The sequence below is a fragment of the Citrus clementina genome, unplaced genomic scaffold, assembly GCF_000493195.1.
Source record: "Citrus clementina cultivar Clemenules unplaced genomic scaffold, Citrus_clementina_v1.0 scaffold_9, whole genome shotgun sequence".
Taxonomy (NCBI): domain Eukaryota; kingdom Viridiplantae; phylum Streptophyta; class Magnoliopsida; order Sapindales; family Rutaceae; genus Citrus; species Citrus x clementina.
In genome coordinates this window covers 9,522,793-9,537,865 of record NW_006261964.1, presented here as the reverse complement: position 1 = coordinate 9,537,865, position 15,073 = coordinate 9,522,793, and the positions used below count along the sequence as shown (strand labels likewise).

Below are 15,073 nucleotides of genomic sequence, written 5' to 3'. Positions count from 1 at the left end.
AAGTAACTACTTCTTTCTCTTCATAGATGATTTTTCAAGAAAAACTTGGGTGTATTTTTTGAAGTAAAAATTAGAAGTCTTTAAAGCTTTCAAGAAGTTTAAAGCTGCAGTGGAAAAAGAAAGTGAATACCATATTAAAGCCATGAGATCTGATCGAGGTGAAGAGTTCACTTCTAAAGAGCTTTTAGAGTTTTGTAATGCAAATGGAATTCGACGCCCTTTGACAGTTCCAAGATCCCCCCAACAAAATAGTGTTGCAGAAAGGAAGAATAGAACCATCATCGACATGGCAAGAAGCATGCTTAAGAGTAAGATGTTACCTAAAAATTTTTGGGCTGAAGCTATTGCATATGCAGTTTACTTATCCAAACGGTCTCCAATAAGAAGCGTGTGGGGCAAGACGCTACAAGAAGCTTGAAGTGGAAGAAAACCCGGTATTACCCATCTAAGAGTTTTTGGAAGCATTGCCCATGTACATGTACCAGACAAAAGTAGAGCCAAGCTGGATGACAAAAGTGAGAAGTTCATCTTTATCGGCTACGACAACAACTCCAAAGGATACAAGCTTTACAATCCAAACAACGGGAAGATCGTGATCAGTCGAGATGCAGTTTTTAATAAAGAAGAAGAATTGGATTTTGGCTCTGGTATGGATGACTTCAACTTCTTTCCCATTGAAGAAGATGATCATACACATATAAAATAAGTAGAAAACAACAAGAGCCTGCTACTCCACTTATCTTACCAGCATCAACCACATGCAGAGATTCATCGTCGTCTTTCTTAAATGAAAGAATAGAAGAACATACAAGGAGTCTTTAAGATCTCTATGAGGTAACTGAGGCATGATAATCTCACTCTCTTTTGCCTCTTTGTTGATTGTGAGCCAGTCAACTTCTAAGAAGCCGCACTGGATGAGAAGTGGAGAATTACAATGGATAAAGAAATCAAAGCCATTGTGAAGAATGATACTTGGGAGCTTACTACTATTCCCAAAGGGCATAAGGCGATCGGTGTCAAATGGGTGTATAAAACAAAAAGAAATGCGAATGGAGAAATTGAAAGGCACAAAGCGAGGCTAGTTGCAAAAGGCTATAGTCAAAAGGCTGGCATAGACTATAATGAGGTATTTGCTCCTGTAGCTCGACTTGAAATTATTAGACTTATTATTTTTTTGGCTGCTCAGAATAAATGGAAGATTTTTCAAATGGATGTGAAGTCTACTTTCTTGAATGGATTCCTTGAAGAAGAAATTTACATTGAAAAACCATTGGGTTTTGTGGTGAAAAGACATGAAGACAAAGTTTTGAGATTGAAGAAAGCTTTTTACGGGTTAAAGCAAGCACCAAGGGCATGGAATAGCATAATTGACAAGTATTTTCAATGGAAAGGCTTCACCAAATGCCCATATAAACATGGTCTCTACGTCAAAGAAAAAGATGGAGATATTTTGATTGTGTGCCTGTATGTGGATGATCTCATCTTCACTGGAAGTAATCCAAGCTTGTTTGAAGAGTTCAAGAGATTGATGATCAAAGAGTTCGAGATGACTAACATCAGACTGATGGCATATTACCTCGGCATTGAAGTCAAGCAAAAGGAATAAGGCATATTTATCTCTCAAGAAAGCTATGCAAAGGAGATTCTTAAGAAGTTCAAGATGAATGACTGTAAGCCTATAAGCACGCCAGTGGAATGCGGAGTTAAATTATCCAAACATGATTAAGGCGAAAATATAGATCCAACGTTCTTTAAAAGTTTGGTTGGAAGCCTACGTTATTTGACATGCACAAGACCAGATATCCTTTATGCTGTTGGACTTGTGAGTTGATACATGGAGAATCCAAAGACCACCCATTTTAAAGCTGCAAAAAGAATCATTCGCGACATCAAAGGTACAACTAATTTCGGCTTGTTATACTCATTTTCTAATGACTACAAGCTTGTTGGATATAGCGATAACGATTGGGGTGGAGATTTAAATGATCGAAAGAGCACCACAGGATTTGTGTTCTTCATGGGAGATATTGCTTTCACATGGATGTCAAAGAAGCAACCAATTGTCATGCTATCTACCTGTGAAGCTGAGTATGTAGCTGCCACATCAAGTGTTTGTCATGCAATTTGGCTCAGAAATTTACTGAAAGAGTTAGGTTTGGCACAAGAAGAGCCAACCGAGATTTGTGTTGATAACAAATCAGCAATTGCCCTATCCAAAAATTCAGTCTTTCATGATCGAAGCAAACACATAGACACTCGCTATCATTTCATAAGAGAGTGTATTGCAAGAAAAGAAGTGCAAATCAAGTATGTAAAATCACAAGATCAAGCAGTTGATATATTCACTAAGCCACTTAAGCAAGAAGACTTTGTAAAATTCATAAGTTTGCTTGGTGTCATAGGATCAAGTTTAAGGGGGGGTGTTGGATCATAAACTTGATCCAAGATGAATAAATTCAAGCCCAACTCATTGAAGATTCCATGAGTAGGTATGGTTAGTGAGGTTTGAATTATTTGTGTTAGGTGTGGTAGGTGTGGTTGGTGAAGTAGGTGAGTGGTAGGTTTTAATGAATGGTGAGGATTTATGTAGTAGTTGAATAAATGAATGGTTGTGATTAGTTTGTATCATGTATAAATATCCTCTCTCCCCTTTGGTTTAAGTATCAAGTGAAGTAACAAAATCTCTAAGGTGTAGAGAGTGAAAAATAAGAGTTGTAATTGGTCAGGAGTGTTGTTGAAGAAATAAAATAGTGTGTTTTATTTGTAAATTCTCCAACAGAAAAAGCTTGTTAGATGTAAAGGGTGTTTAAGTAATATTTTTAATTACACTTTTCAAAGGATTCCACTTTTCATCCCCCATTTTTTTATAATAATGCTGTATAGGAACTTACATCCTTTTCAGATAGTACTATAAATCTTGGGTACAAACCCACTCACAGAGGTACCACCGTAATTGGTTATCTCGTCTTCATTGATAATGCTAGTGTCTTTGTCTTTTTTTTTATTTTTTTAAATCATAAGTCATACATGTAGCGGAAGCAAGCATTGCTATTTTGTTCTATTCAATTGAGGAATAATTGAAGAAATAAAAAAAATCTCCTATCTCAGAACAAATGATAAAACCCTTTCAGAATTCTATATTAGCGATACTGGGTTTTGCATATACCTGACAAGTGGATGTATTGGCGCCTCTGGGTTTATGATGTGGAATGATAGAAGACAAAATGTTACTTTCTATTTAGCATTTTAGCCGCCTTCAGGGCACCTGTTCATGATAGAGTACTTCCATTATAATCTTCTAGAAGGAGAATAAAAGATTTGAGTACTCAATAAATTTCAGAATTTATTCGCAATTCTACTAATCATTCGAATCTGAGTAGTGCCGTTGTTTCTGTTCATTTTCCGTAGTTGATTTGGCAATGTCTTCCATTCTTTTGCAAAAAAGCTCTCAGGCTTTGGCATTGGAGAAATCTTTTGCTTACAAGTCTACAATTTCTTAATGAAGCATGTCCCTATAGAATTTATGCATAGTCCTATAAATTCAATGCTTTGAAATTAGATAAGCTAGAGTTTTTTTTTATTGTTTAAGTCACTTTCATAACTAATAGCATATTGTTAGGTTTATATCTTGCTTTCTTGTGTACGCCGGTTTCTTATGTTATTTACGATTACAGGTTAAGTTGGATGTCATAATGTTGGTGTTGGAATTGAAGTTTAGTTTTGCAGGAAAACTAGCTGCTGGATAGCTTTGTTTAGATTCAATTGCTGTTGCTTGATGGAATTGGAGTGCAGTTTTGTTAGAAAATTAGCTGTCTGAATGCATGATCTGACGGTATTTCGCTTGCTATTGGGCTGGAATTTGAACATACAATATCTAAACTTTGGAATAATTTTGTATTGTGAATGAATAATTTGTTTAATTGACATATTTTCAAGTTATAGTGATATTGGCGGATGTAATTTTTTATTTAGCTGCACTTGCATTTCTCAACATTGTAAATGAATTTTTATCCCAAATTTTATAAGCCCGTCACTACTCGATTGAGGATCTTTGGAATTAATTTCAAAGTTATATATGTACATCAATATTATATATATGATGTCAATTAGTTTCAAAGTTTCATACGTAATGCAATCAGAAATGCCATCTCCGTCATGAATCCTTCCATGGCCGAAGCCATCCACCCCTAAACGAGTAGGAGTTCAAAAGGCAAGTTCAAGCAATATGGAAAGATCATAAAACTAACCGAAATAATTTTCAATAAAGGTTAAAAAATCTTTAAAAAAGAGAAGTTATAGTCTTATAGAGAGCGGTTTTTGCAAGAGTCAAGTGATGTGCCACTTCATTTTACCATTATGCCATACGATCTTAATTTTCTAAACGTATCTTTATAAATTAACGACGGCATTGCACCATTCCAATATGTTTCGGAAAAAAAATTGATCGCATCCCATCACATATGTCAAGCCTATGAACTTGCCCACTCCATGCAAAACTACAGAAGAATAGAGTTCCACCAGAGACGCTTCGACAGAAGCTGAAAGTTATAACTCTCATCTTTATGGAGCACATGTTCACCAAGATCATCATCCTTAGACTCGCAATGAAGAGTAAGATCCATTCCATTTTCTAACCTATTAGTTATTTGCACATTGCCTCTATGATCAATAAAACATGCATTGCACATTGATCATGGACATGCATACAACAAGAAGAGCTAGTAAGAACATTGTTTTGGTAAAACTCATAATGTTTCTTTAATTTGTAGTGTTTTTCTGTGTGTAAGAAGAAAATTGCAACTCTCGCACTTTACATAGTGTAAGGTATACAAAATGTGTCGTATAAAGAAAGGTGAAGCCTGTGCTTAGTTCTCTATATATATAATTTTGACTTGACAAGAAATCAAAGGAGGTAAATTAATTATATTTTGGATCTGTGTTGTCTCTCATTTTGAAGTTTTCCCTCTGCATAACGATTATCCATTTTGATATTTAGGATACGTATGATTTTATTAAAAACAAAAAAAAAAGGCGCCAAACCGGGAGCCAAAAGTAGTATGTTTTATAAATAAACCATACTCACTTACCTTACCACATGACAATTAGTATGCAAAAAGACCGGTCATGTAGTCGGAGAGTCAAACTCCCTTACCAAATAACAAAGACAGTGAAAAAAGACTGTTCTGCATGCGACAGAGTAATAGGAATAATATCCCATAATATCTCATATTCGCTGAGGATGAATATTGGTTAAGTATATAATATTTGGACAACTTTCAAAACTTGATGAGTTAGCTTTTCAATATGAGCTATATCCATGAGTTAAAATTACGTAGCATGATTAATAACAACATGGACTCTAGGATTAACAAAAGGGGCATTGCTCATCCTGGCCATGCATGCAACAAGAAGAGCTAGTAACAACGTAATTTTAGTGGAAGAATGCATTATGCTTGTTTAATTTGTGAAGTTTTTTCAGTGTTTGATTTTGCGAAAATTGCAACTCTTACACTTAAGATAAGGTTAGTATACTGAAAATATCATGAAAAAAAAAGGTGAAGTTGTGCTTAGGTTTCTAGTCTATATATTTAAATTTTACATAGCAAGAAATTAAGTGGGTGAATTCATTATATTTTGGATCTATGTCGTATCTCATTTTGGATATATTTTCCTTTTTGGCATAATAATAAAATAATAACTAGACAACCCAAGAGGGGGGTAAATTGAGATTTATAAAACTTAAACTAAACAAAGTACACAACAAATCAATCTATCTCCTTAATGAAAACAAAAACAATAAATTTAATCAAGCACAATAATGAAAGAGTAAGGGAAGAGAGATCAAACACTTGATGTTTACATGGTTCGGCTAACCGTACTTAGGTCCACGCCTCCAAGCTCACCGGGCTTAAGGATTTCACTATCCAAGCCTCCCAAGACTTCAAATGCTTACAATTGACTTCCAATGTGTCAGTGAACCTTTAAAACAAGAGATTATCTCCAAGACTTCAAATGCTTACAATTGACTTTCAAGGTGTCAATGAACCGTTACAACAAGAGATTATCCTCAATCTCTTAACCCAAATATATCCCAACACTTACAACCCTTCAATTTGATTTTTCAAAAAGATTATAAAATAAATTTCTCTCACATAATGTGTTTAATTACAAATGAAATTCTAAAGTGTGAGTAAATGAGATGAATAGAGGAATTTAAAGCTCAATGAAAGTTGTATGCTCAATAATTTGCTTAATGACGATAAATGGAATCGTTGTTGTTTGAGTTTAAAAGAGTCTTTTTATAGTTTGAGCTAAAAATTGGCCGTTACAGACAATTTGCTCGCAGTCAGATCACCGTTAACTAGAAGTCGGATTGCCGTTTTGACTTGAGCAAGTGATCGTTAGACAGATTTTCAAATTATCGGGTCACCATTATGGAAAGTCAGATCGTTGTTATCGTCCAGTGACCTGCAAAGAAAATGTCAGCTTACCGTTTTCAAGAAGTCGGTTTGCGGTTAGTGTTCAGAGGCTAATCTTCAATTCTGTTCGATGTCGGCTAGCCGTTATCAAGATTTTAAATCGCCGACAATGTCCAAAAACTAATCACCAAGTCTGTTTGATATCGGTTAGCCATTATCAAACTTTCGGATTGTCGACAGTGTCTAGAAACTAATCACCAAGTCTATTTTTTATATCGGTTAGCCGTTGTCAGACTGTCGGATCGTCGACAGTGTCCAAAAGCTATTTTAATAAAGGCATGAATTTGAAAAACAACTTTCATAAAATCATTTTTCATTTAAGTATAAATGTTTACTATTCCAAAATAGTGATTTATTTAAAATTTATGAAAATCGTTTGAGCTTTTAAAGACTTAATCAAATCTTAATCAAGTTTGTTATCATAAAAAATCATTATTAAAGATATATTCATGTTAACAAATAAATATCCATTTTTATTCTAAGGATTCGTATGTTTTTATCCTATAGAAATAAATGGCTAAGTGACAAATGTAGTATATTTTATAGATAAAATCGAAAACGCATAATGTAATTTGAAATTGATCAATAGAGGATCAAAATCAATATGTCAAATAATCTGACATCAATTCAACTCAAATTAGAAAGTGTGAAGCACAGCATATTTTGTTTAAAATCAATAATAAGAACAAATTCGAGGCAAATAATAATAATAATAATAATTTTTTAATGGAACATCAACTAAGTGAGAAAAATATATTTATTAAAAGAAAGTGAAAGTAGTAAAGGGAAAAGAAATAGTATTCTTATTCAATTACAAGGATGATTGTTCATTCCTATTTGTACTGATAAACAAGTATCATTGTTTTCAGCACTCTTAGCCTTACATGGAGCAGAATGGGTTATCCTCCAGTTGCAATAAAAGCATTTATCCCTGCCCTAATCATTTATGTCAAACCTATGAACTTGCCCACTCCATGCAAAACTACAGAAGTTTTACCACAAAGATGAAATTAGGAGGACAGAAACTGAATTTATAACTCCCAACTTTATGGAGCACATGCTGGCCAAGGTCATCATCCGCAGACTTGCAATGAAGCGTAAGATCCTCTGCATTTTCTAACTGATTAGTTATTTGCACTTGGACTTTATCAGCAATAAAACATGCATTGCACATCATGGACATGCATACAACAAGAGGAACCACTAACAGCATAGTTTTCATGAGAGAACTCATTATGCTTGTTTAATTTGTATTGCTTTTCTCTGTGTAAGAAGAAAATAGCAACCCTCGCACTTTAAAAAAAAGATTAAAAAGTTGAATGTCTTTTTCTATATGGAATGATGACATGATTTGACTTCTTTGGCGTCGATGATGGGTGATGCTCTCTTTGACGGCTCCTCGAAGAATCATTAGTTCAAGTAACTTTTTCTCATTTGCTAGTGTTTCTTTGCACTGTAAAACTCTCCCGCTTTACAAAATGTGTCATGTAAAGAAAGGTGAAGCTGTGCTTAGGTTTCTATATATATATATATTTTGACTTTGCGAGAAATGAAAGTGGGTAAATTCATCATATTCTGGTTCTGTGTTGTCTCTCATTCTGGATTTTTCCTTCAGCTTTAACTATTATCCATTTTGATATTAAGGATTCGTATGTATTTATTCAATAAAAATGAATTATACCGGGTGCAAAAAGTAGAATATGTTTTATAGATGAAATCTACCCACTACCTCACTACATGAGAAGGATTGTGCAAAAAGATTGGTCTGCATGTGTGCGGGGGGTCACACCGCTTTACCACTTGACATAGACAATGCAAAAAAAAACTGTCCTGCATGTGATGGGGAGGGTTAGGAACAAATTACATAGCATATGATTAACAACCAATTGAGAAAAGAGGATTGCTCATCACGGGCATTCATGCAACAAGAGGAGTTAATAACAACATAATTTTGGTGAAAGAATGCATTATGCTTGCTTAATTTGTAAAGTTTTTTCCGCGTTTAATTTTGGTGAAACTTGCAACTCTGACACTTTAAACAAGATAAGGTACGCTGAATATGTCATGGAAAGAAAGGTTAAGATATGCTTAGTTTTCTAATCTATATATTTAAAATTTTACTTAGCAAGAAATTAAAGAGGGTAAATTCATTGTATTTTAGATTTGTGTTGTTTCTCATTCTGGATATATTTTTCCTTTGGGCTAACAAATATCAATTTTATTTTAAGGATTCGTGTTTTTTTTTTATCCTATAGAAATAAATGGTCGGGTGCCAAATATAATACATTTTATAGATAAAATATAAAATATTGACGTTAATTTTTAATTGAATAGAGCCTGCCAAATAAAACGGACTTATCTTCCATAGATTAAGGAAATTTCTTTTTTTCCCCTTTTCATCTTGACGAGTAGGAGAATCAAAATAAATATTTTAAATAATCGGATATGAATTCCAATCAGCTTAAAAAACTGTCGATCACGACATATTTTGTCTAAGCTCTAGAACAAGTACAAATTCGATGCCCAAAATAATAATTATTGGTTTTAATGGAACCTTAAGTAAGTGACAAAAATATATTAATTAAAAAAAAAGTGAAAGTAGTACAAGGGAAACGAAAGAGCGAAGAGCAAAGTAGTCGTATCTAGACCATAAAAACACTTTGAACTAAACAAAATTAGCAGGAATATCCCAACGATCATTGAATAATAGCTCTACTTGGTTGCCTTCACGAAATATGGACAACATAAACCCATTTTAGCCAATAGGTCTGCTGCTTGGTTGCCTTCACGAAAGATGTGAGTACAATAAAAATAAATTTGGGAGTTTATAGGTTTACCATTTGACCATTCATTCTTAATACACCAAGGAAGCTTTAAAAAAGGCAAAAACTAATTAACTAAACTTTTATAATGCAAATAAATTAAAAAAACATAACTCAAACAAGACTCTATGAAGATAATAAAATAATTATCCTTCATCTTTCCATCCTCATTGTGAAATCATTAGCTGGTTAAAATTCGGTTACGAAATTAATTAGAGATGGGCACAGTCATTAGCTGGTTAAAATTCTATCACGTCCATACCTAGAGATGGGCACAGTTCAGTTCGGGTCAAAACTGAACCGATGGATTTTTTTAGAAATTACAATCCAAATCTGAATCAAATCAAACTAAATTAGTTCGATTTTTGGTTCAATTCTGTTCTTTTGGCTATAATCCGTAACTTTCTTTGGATTTTTCTTTGTTTTTTTTCATTTTTTTCATATAAATCAATTGATTTTTTTTTTAATTTTAAAAATCGAAACGAAACATCGGTTCAATTTATTTTTTCTGGGGCAACATGTAACACCTTGATTTATATATATAAGTTGTTATGATATTAACTTATAAGGAAAATTCTATAATACCGTAATTAAATTTACGGCATTGATGCCATAATGGACGTGAACCGTTAGATTAAATCAACGATTTATAATAATGATAAAATAATAAAAAAAATTAATTAAATTATATCTAACCGGTTTATAACCGGTTGAGTACTTTTTAAAATAAAATTCTACTGATATAAATGTAAAGGAAAAAAGGATTTACTTTTTAAAAGAATAAAAAAAATACAAAGGGAAAACTTGATCCCTAATTAACGAATTGCAAAAGATATAGTCACACCCACTGTCGCGTTAACTTCCGTCCGGGTGCACCGGCGATACGTCTGCATATTGCAACCATTCTTTGAGTTGATTTTCTGTCTTGTTCGAATTGTTGAGTCTCTGCCGTCGCTGCCTCTGTCTTGGTTTTGGCAGTCGTCACCTGTGCAAGGTAAGTTTAATCCTCTGTCTCGTTCGAATTGCTAAGCAATTTCGTTTTCTTTGCATGAATTTGCTAAGTAATTTAGTTCCAGATTTCTCATTCAATTTTATATTAACTGACATAGTATCATCGTCATAATTTGTTCATAGAATTCTTAGATTCAATTCCGCCGGAATTAACAAGTCTCTGCACACCGGATTTGTTCACGGAATTAAGAAGGTCTGTGCAAAGTGTTTGGGTTTGTTGGACCACATAGACATTGCCCACTTGCCTGGCAGTCTGTTACTATGCCGGCTGGACCACATGGACATCTTTCTCAAAGTCTTTGAGTGAATAGTAAGTTCATACTCTCCATTTTCTAGTGTATAAATATCTCAATTGTGGGAAAGAAATCTGTAATCATAATTTAGTACAAGTTCACACTTATGATAATTTGTAATAAGATGTCTATTTTCCAGCAATTGTTAAACTTGCAATCATTGCTCACAATTGCAGCTTGCATCTTTGCCGTATTTGTCCTTTTCAAATGGTTTCTTATCCAACCACTTAGCACCAAAAAAACTTTAAAGGAGGTTGATGATTTTCTTGAGGTAGTCATTCAAGAACATGAGAATAGGATGAGTGACAATTCTCAAGTTGAAGATCATAAGGACTTTATAGATGTCTTGCTTTGGCTTGAGAAAGAAAATAACTAGCTGCTGTTTTTAGGTTAAATTTTCTGTTGTTTCTGGGTAAATGGCTGCTGTTTTTTAGTTATTTTTCTGCTGTTTTTTGATAAATTTACTGCTGTTTTTGGGTTATATTTTTTGCTGTTTCCAGGTAAAATTTTCTGGTGTTTTGGGCTTCATTTGCTGCTGGTTCTGGGTTAAATATTTTGCTGTTTCTGGGTAAATATACTACTATTTTTCAGTTAAATTTTCTGCTATTTTTAGATAAATTTTCTGCTGTATTTGGGATGATTTGCTGCTGTTTGTGGTTAAAATTTTCTGGTGTTTTGGGCTTCATTTGCTGCTATTTTTAGGTTAAATTTTTTACTGTTTCTGGGTAAATTGGCTGCTATTTTTCAGTTAAATTATTTACTGTTTTTGGATAAATTTACTATTGTTTTTTGGGTTATATTTTTTACTGTTTTCAGGTAAGTTTTTTTGGTGTTCTGGGCCTCATTTGCTGCTGTTTTTTGGTTAAATATTTTGTTGTTTCTGGGTAAATATACTACTGTCTTTGGATAAATTTACTACTGTTTTTGGGTTATATTTTCCGCTGTTTGCCTGGCAGTCTGTCACTATGTCGGCTGGACCACATAGACATCTTTCTGAAAGTCTTTGAGTGAATTGTAAGTTCATACTCTCCATTTTCTAGTGTATATATATCTCAATTGTGGGGAAGAAATTTGTAATAATTCACTGCTACTAATAGATCATAATTTAGTACAAGTTCACGCTTATGATAATTTGTAATAAGATGTCTGTTTTCCAGCAATTGTTAAACTTGCAATCCTTGATCACAATTGCAGCCTGCATCTTTGCCGTATTTGTCCTTTTCAAATGGTTTCTTATCCAACCAATTAGCACCAAAAAATCACCACCTTCTCCCCCAAAGCTCCCAATCATTGGAAACCTTCACCAACTTGGCTTGTTCCCTCATTGCTCACTCGGTGCTTTGGCACAATGCTATGGCCCCCTGATGTTGCTTCACTTAGGCAAAGTGCCAGTGCTTGTTGTCTCTTCTGCTGATGCTGCCTGTGAGATCGTTAGAAATGTAATCTTTGCAAATCAACCAAAATTAACCCCATTTGTAAAACTTTTAAACGGTTTTATAGATATCTTTATGGCACCTTATGGTGAGTACTTAAGAAAAGTTAAAAGCTTATTTGTTGTACAACTTTTAAGTAACAAAAGGATTCATTATTCTTTTCGTGATGTTAGAGTAGAAAAATATAGTGATCAAGGAGAAGTTGGTAGTAAGTTTAGGAAGCAGTTTAAGGACTTTATTGAGTTGATGGCTACTTTTCATGTGGGAGATTATATTCCATGGCAAGGTTGGTTGTGCTATTTCAATAGCTTGAATGCCAAGCTTAAGAAAACTTCAAAGGAGGTTGATGATTTTCTTGAGGTAGTCATTCAAGAACATGAGAATAGGATGAGTAACAATTCTCAAGTTGAAGATCACAAGGACTTTATAGATGTCTTGCTTTGCCTTCAAAAAGAAAATATTTTAGACTTTCCTATTGATAAAGCTTCATTTGCTGCTATTTTTAGGTTTAATTTTCAGCTATTTCTGGGTAAGGTGGCTGCTGTTTTTTAGTTTATTTTTCTGTTATTTTTTGATAAATTTACTGCTGTTTTTGGGTTATATTTTTTGCTGTTTTCAGGTAAATTTTTTTGGTGTTTTGGGCTTCATTTGCTGTTGGTTTTGGGTTAAATATTTTGCTGTTTCTGAGTAAATATACTGTTGTTTTTCAGTTAAATTTTCTGCTGTTTTTGGATAAATTTTTTGCTGTATTTGGGATGATTTGCGACCGTTTTTGTTAAATAGCTGCAAATAGCTTCATTTGCAGCTATTTTTAGGTTAAATTTTTTGCTGTTTCTGGGTAAATTGGATGCTATTTTTCAGTTAAATTATTTGCTATTTTTGGATAAATTTACTGTTGTTTTTGGGTTCTATTTTCTGCTGTTTTTAGGTAAGTTTTTTTTGGTGTTCTTCATTTGCTGCTGTTTTTTGGTTAAGTATTTTGTTGTTTCTATTTAAATATACTGCTGTTTTTGGGTTATATTTTTAGCTGTTTTTAGGTAAGTTTTTTTGGTGTTTTGGGCTTCATTTACTACTGTTTTTTGCTTAAATATTTTGCTGTTTCTGGGTAAATATACTACTATTTTTGGATAAATTTACTTCTGTATTTGGGATGATTGGCTGCCGGTTTTGGTTAATTTTTCTAGTGTTTTGGGCCTCATTTACTGCTGTTTTTATGTTAAAGTTTCTGCTGTTTCTGGATAAATTGGCTGCTATTTTTTGGTTAAATATTTTGTTGTTTCTGGGTAAATATACTGCTATTTTTGGGTTAAATTTTTTGCTGTGTTCAGGTAAATTTTTTGGTGTTTGGGCTTCATTTGATGCTGTTTTTAGGTTAAATTTTTTGTTGCTTCTGGGTAAATTACTGTTGTTTTACAGTTTAATTTTTTACTGTTTCTAGATAAATTTATTGTTATTTTTATGTTAAATTTTCTATTGTTTCTGAGTAAATATGTTGCTGTTTGGGTAAATTTATGACTGTTTTTGGGCTAAATTTTTTGCTGTTTACATGTAAATGTTTTTGGTGTTTTGGGCTTCGTTTGCTGCTGTATTTGGGTTAAATTTTTTACTATTTTTGGGTAAAATTTACTACAATTTTTTAGTTAAATTTTTTATTGTTTCTGGTTAAATTTATTACTGCTTTTGGGTTAAATTTTTTGTTGTTTTACAAGATCCAAAACTTGTGATATTTGACATTTCTTTTTGTGCTAAATCTTCATGTACAGGTTCTTGTAAACTTGAAAATGGCTGAAAATGTAGATGAGGGTAACGAGAATGATTTCAAGGAGAATGATAATGTGAGCCAGGAAAATGAAATTTTAAGAAGAAATCGGCCTTTCATTGAGTATGTGTAAGTCTTCTTAAATTAAATATTATGTGTTTGACTGTTGGTAAATTTATGAATATTTAGTAAAGCCAAGCACAATAATGTTAACATGCACTGATTATATATATATATTTCAAATATTTAATTGACTGCAGCAAGCAAGAAGCAAAAATATTACGGGAACAAGGAAAAAAGTGGTGAGTGTAGGTGCGATAATTAATTTCCATTAAATTTGGGACGTGTTACAAGCAATAACTTATTGTCATATTTTTTTAATTTTTTAGGATAGAATTAAATTAGGGAAATTTTTCAAAAATTTGAGTGAAGAAGAGAAGGCTAAATTTAGAATGGTTGGTAGTGATATAGCACGGAATAAAGACAAAGAAGATGATTTTGTGAAGGGAATTCAAAAAGCCATGGAAACTAGATGTGCTCCAGGTTTTGCAAAACTGGTAGAAAAATTGTCAAAAAAAAAAAAAAACTGTTGTGGAGTTGGGATTTGAAGGTCTTCTGCACATAAAATGTGGTCGACTGAAACGAGATTTATGTTCATGGTTGGTTCAAAATTTTGATCTATTTACTTCATGTATTTTTTTGCATGGTAAGAGTATCAATCTGTCGCCTTGAGATTTTAAGTACATTATGGGAATAAAAGATGGTGGAGTCGACATTGATGTGGATCTTGGTATTGATGACATAGATAAATTGAGGAATGAATATTGTGATGACAAAGGATACATTAAGCTGAAAACTTTAGAGTCAAAATTGGTGAATCAAAGGGAGGTGAATGATAACTTTAAAAGAAGCTTTGTTTTGTTTGCTATAGCTACAATTATTTTTCCTAAATCAGGGTTGAATTTAGCCACGTATTACTTGGTTTTTTTGAAAGACACCAGTGCCATAAATAAAAAAAATTGGGCAACGTGGGCTTTTAAAGGGCTAGTTGAGGGCATACAAAAGTTCAAGGCAGGACAACATAAAGTTGTTAATGGTTGTGTACTATTTTTGGAGGTAATTTTTTTTAAAAATGATTTCATCAGTTTTATTGTGTTATTTTGTTTTTGATTTGTTTTGATCATTTTGTTAATATTGCAGCTTTTTTACATGCATTCTATATCATTTGCACGAAAATTTATTGATAAATCTTTGAGTCCAATAACAACCTGGACAA

General features: G+C 33.1%; 1 protein-coding gene across 1 annotated transcript; it reads left to right on the top strand.

Moving 5' to 3' along the window:
* Positions 1-10,729: 10,729 nt before the first annotated feature.
* LOC112098959 (cytochrome P450 71A22-like) lies at positions 10,730-13,930 on the top strand. The gene is made up of 3 exons (XM_024185954.1): positions 10,730-10,876; positions 11,715-12,572; positions 13,802-13,930. The coding sequence occupies exons 1-3, from the start codon at positions 10,730-10,732 to the stop codon at positions 13,928-13,930; spliced, it is 1,134 nt and encodes a 377-aa protein (XP_024041722.1).
* Positions 13,931-15,073: the final 1,143 nt, after the last annotated feature.

Coding starts and splice junctions, on each gene's coding strand:
- LOC112098959 (XM_024185954.1), top strand. CDS start 10,730: ATGTCTATTTTCCAGCAATTGTTAAACTTGCAATCATTGCTCACAATT. Junction 10,877..11,714: donor AGGTTGATGATTTTCTTGAG/GTAGTCATTCAA, acceptor ATCATAATTTAG/TACAAGTTCACGCTTATGAT. Junction 12,573..13,801: donor TTCAGCTATTTCTGGGTAAG/GTGGCTGCTGTT, acceptor CTTCATGTACAG/GTTCTTGTAAACTTGAAAAT.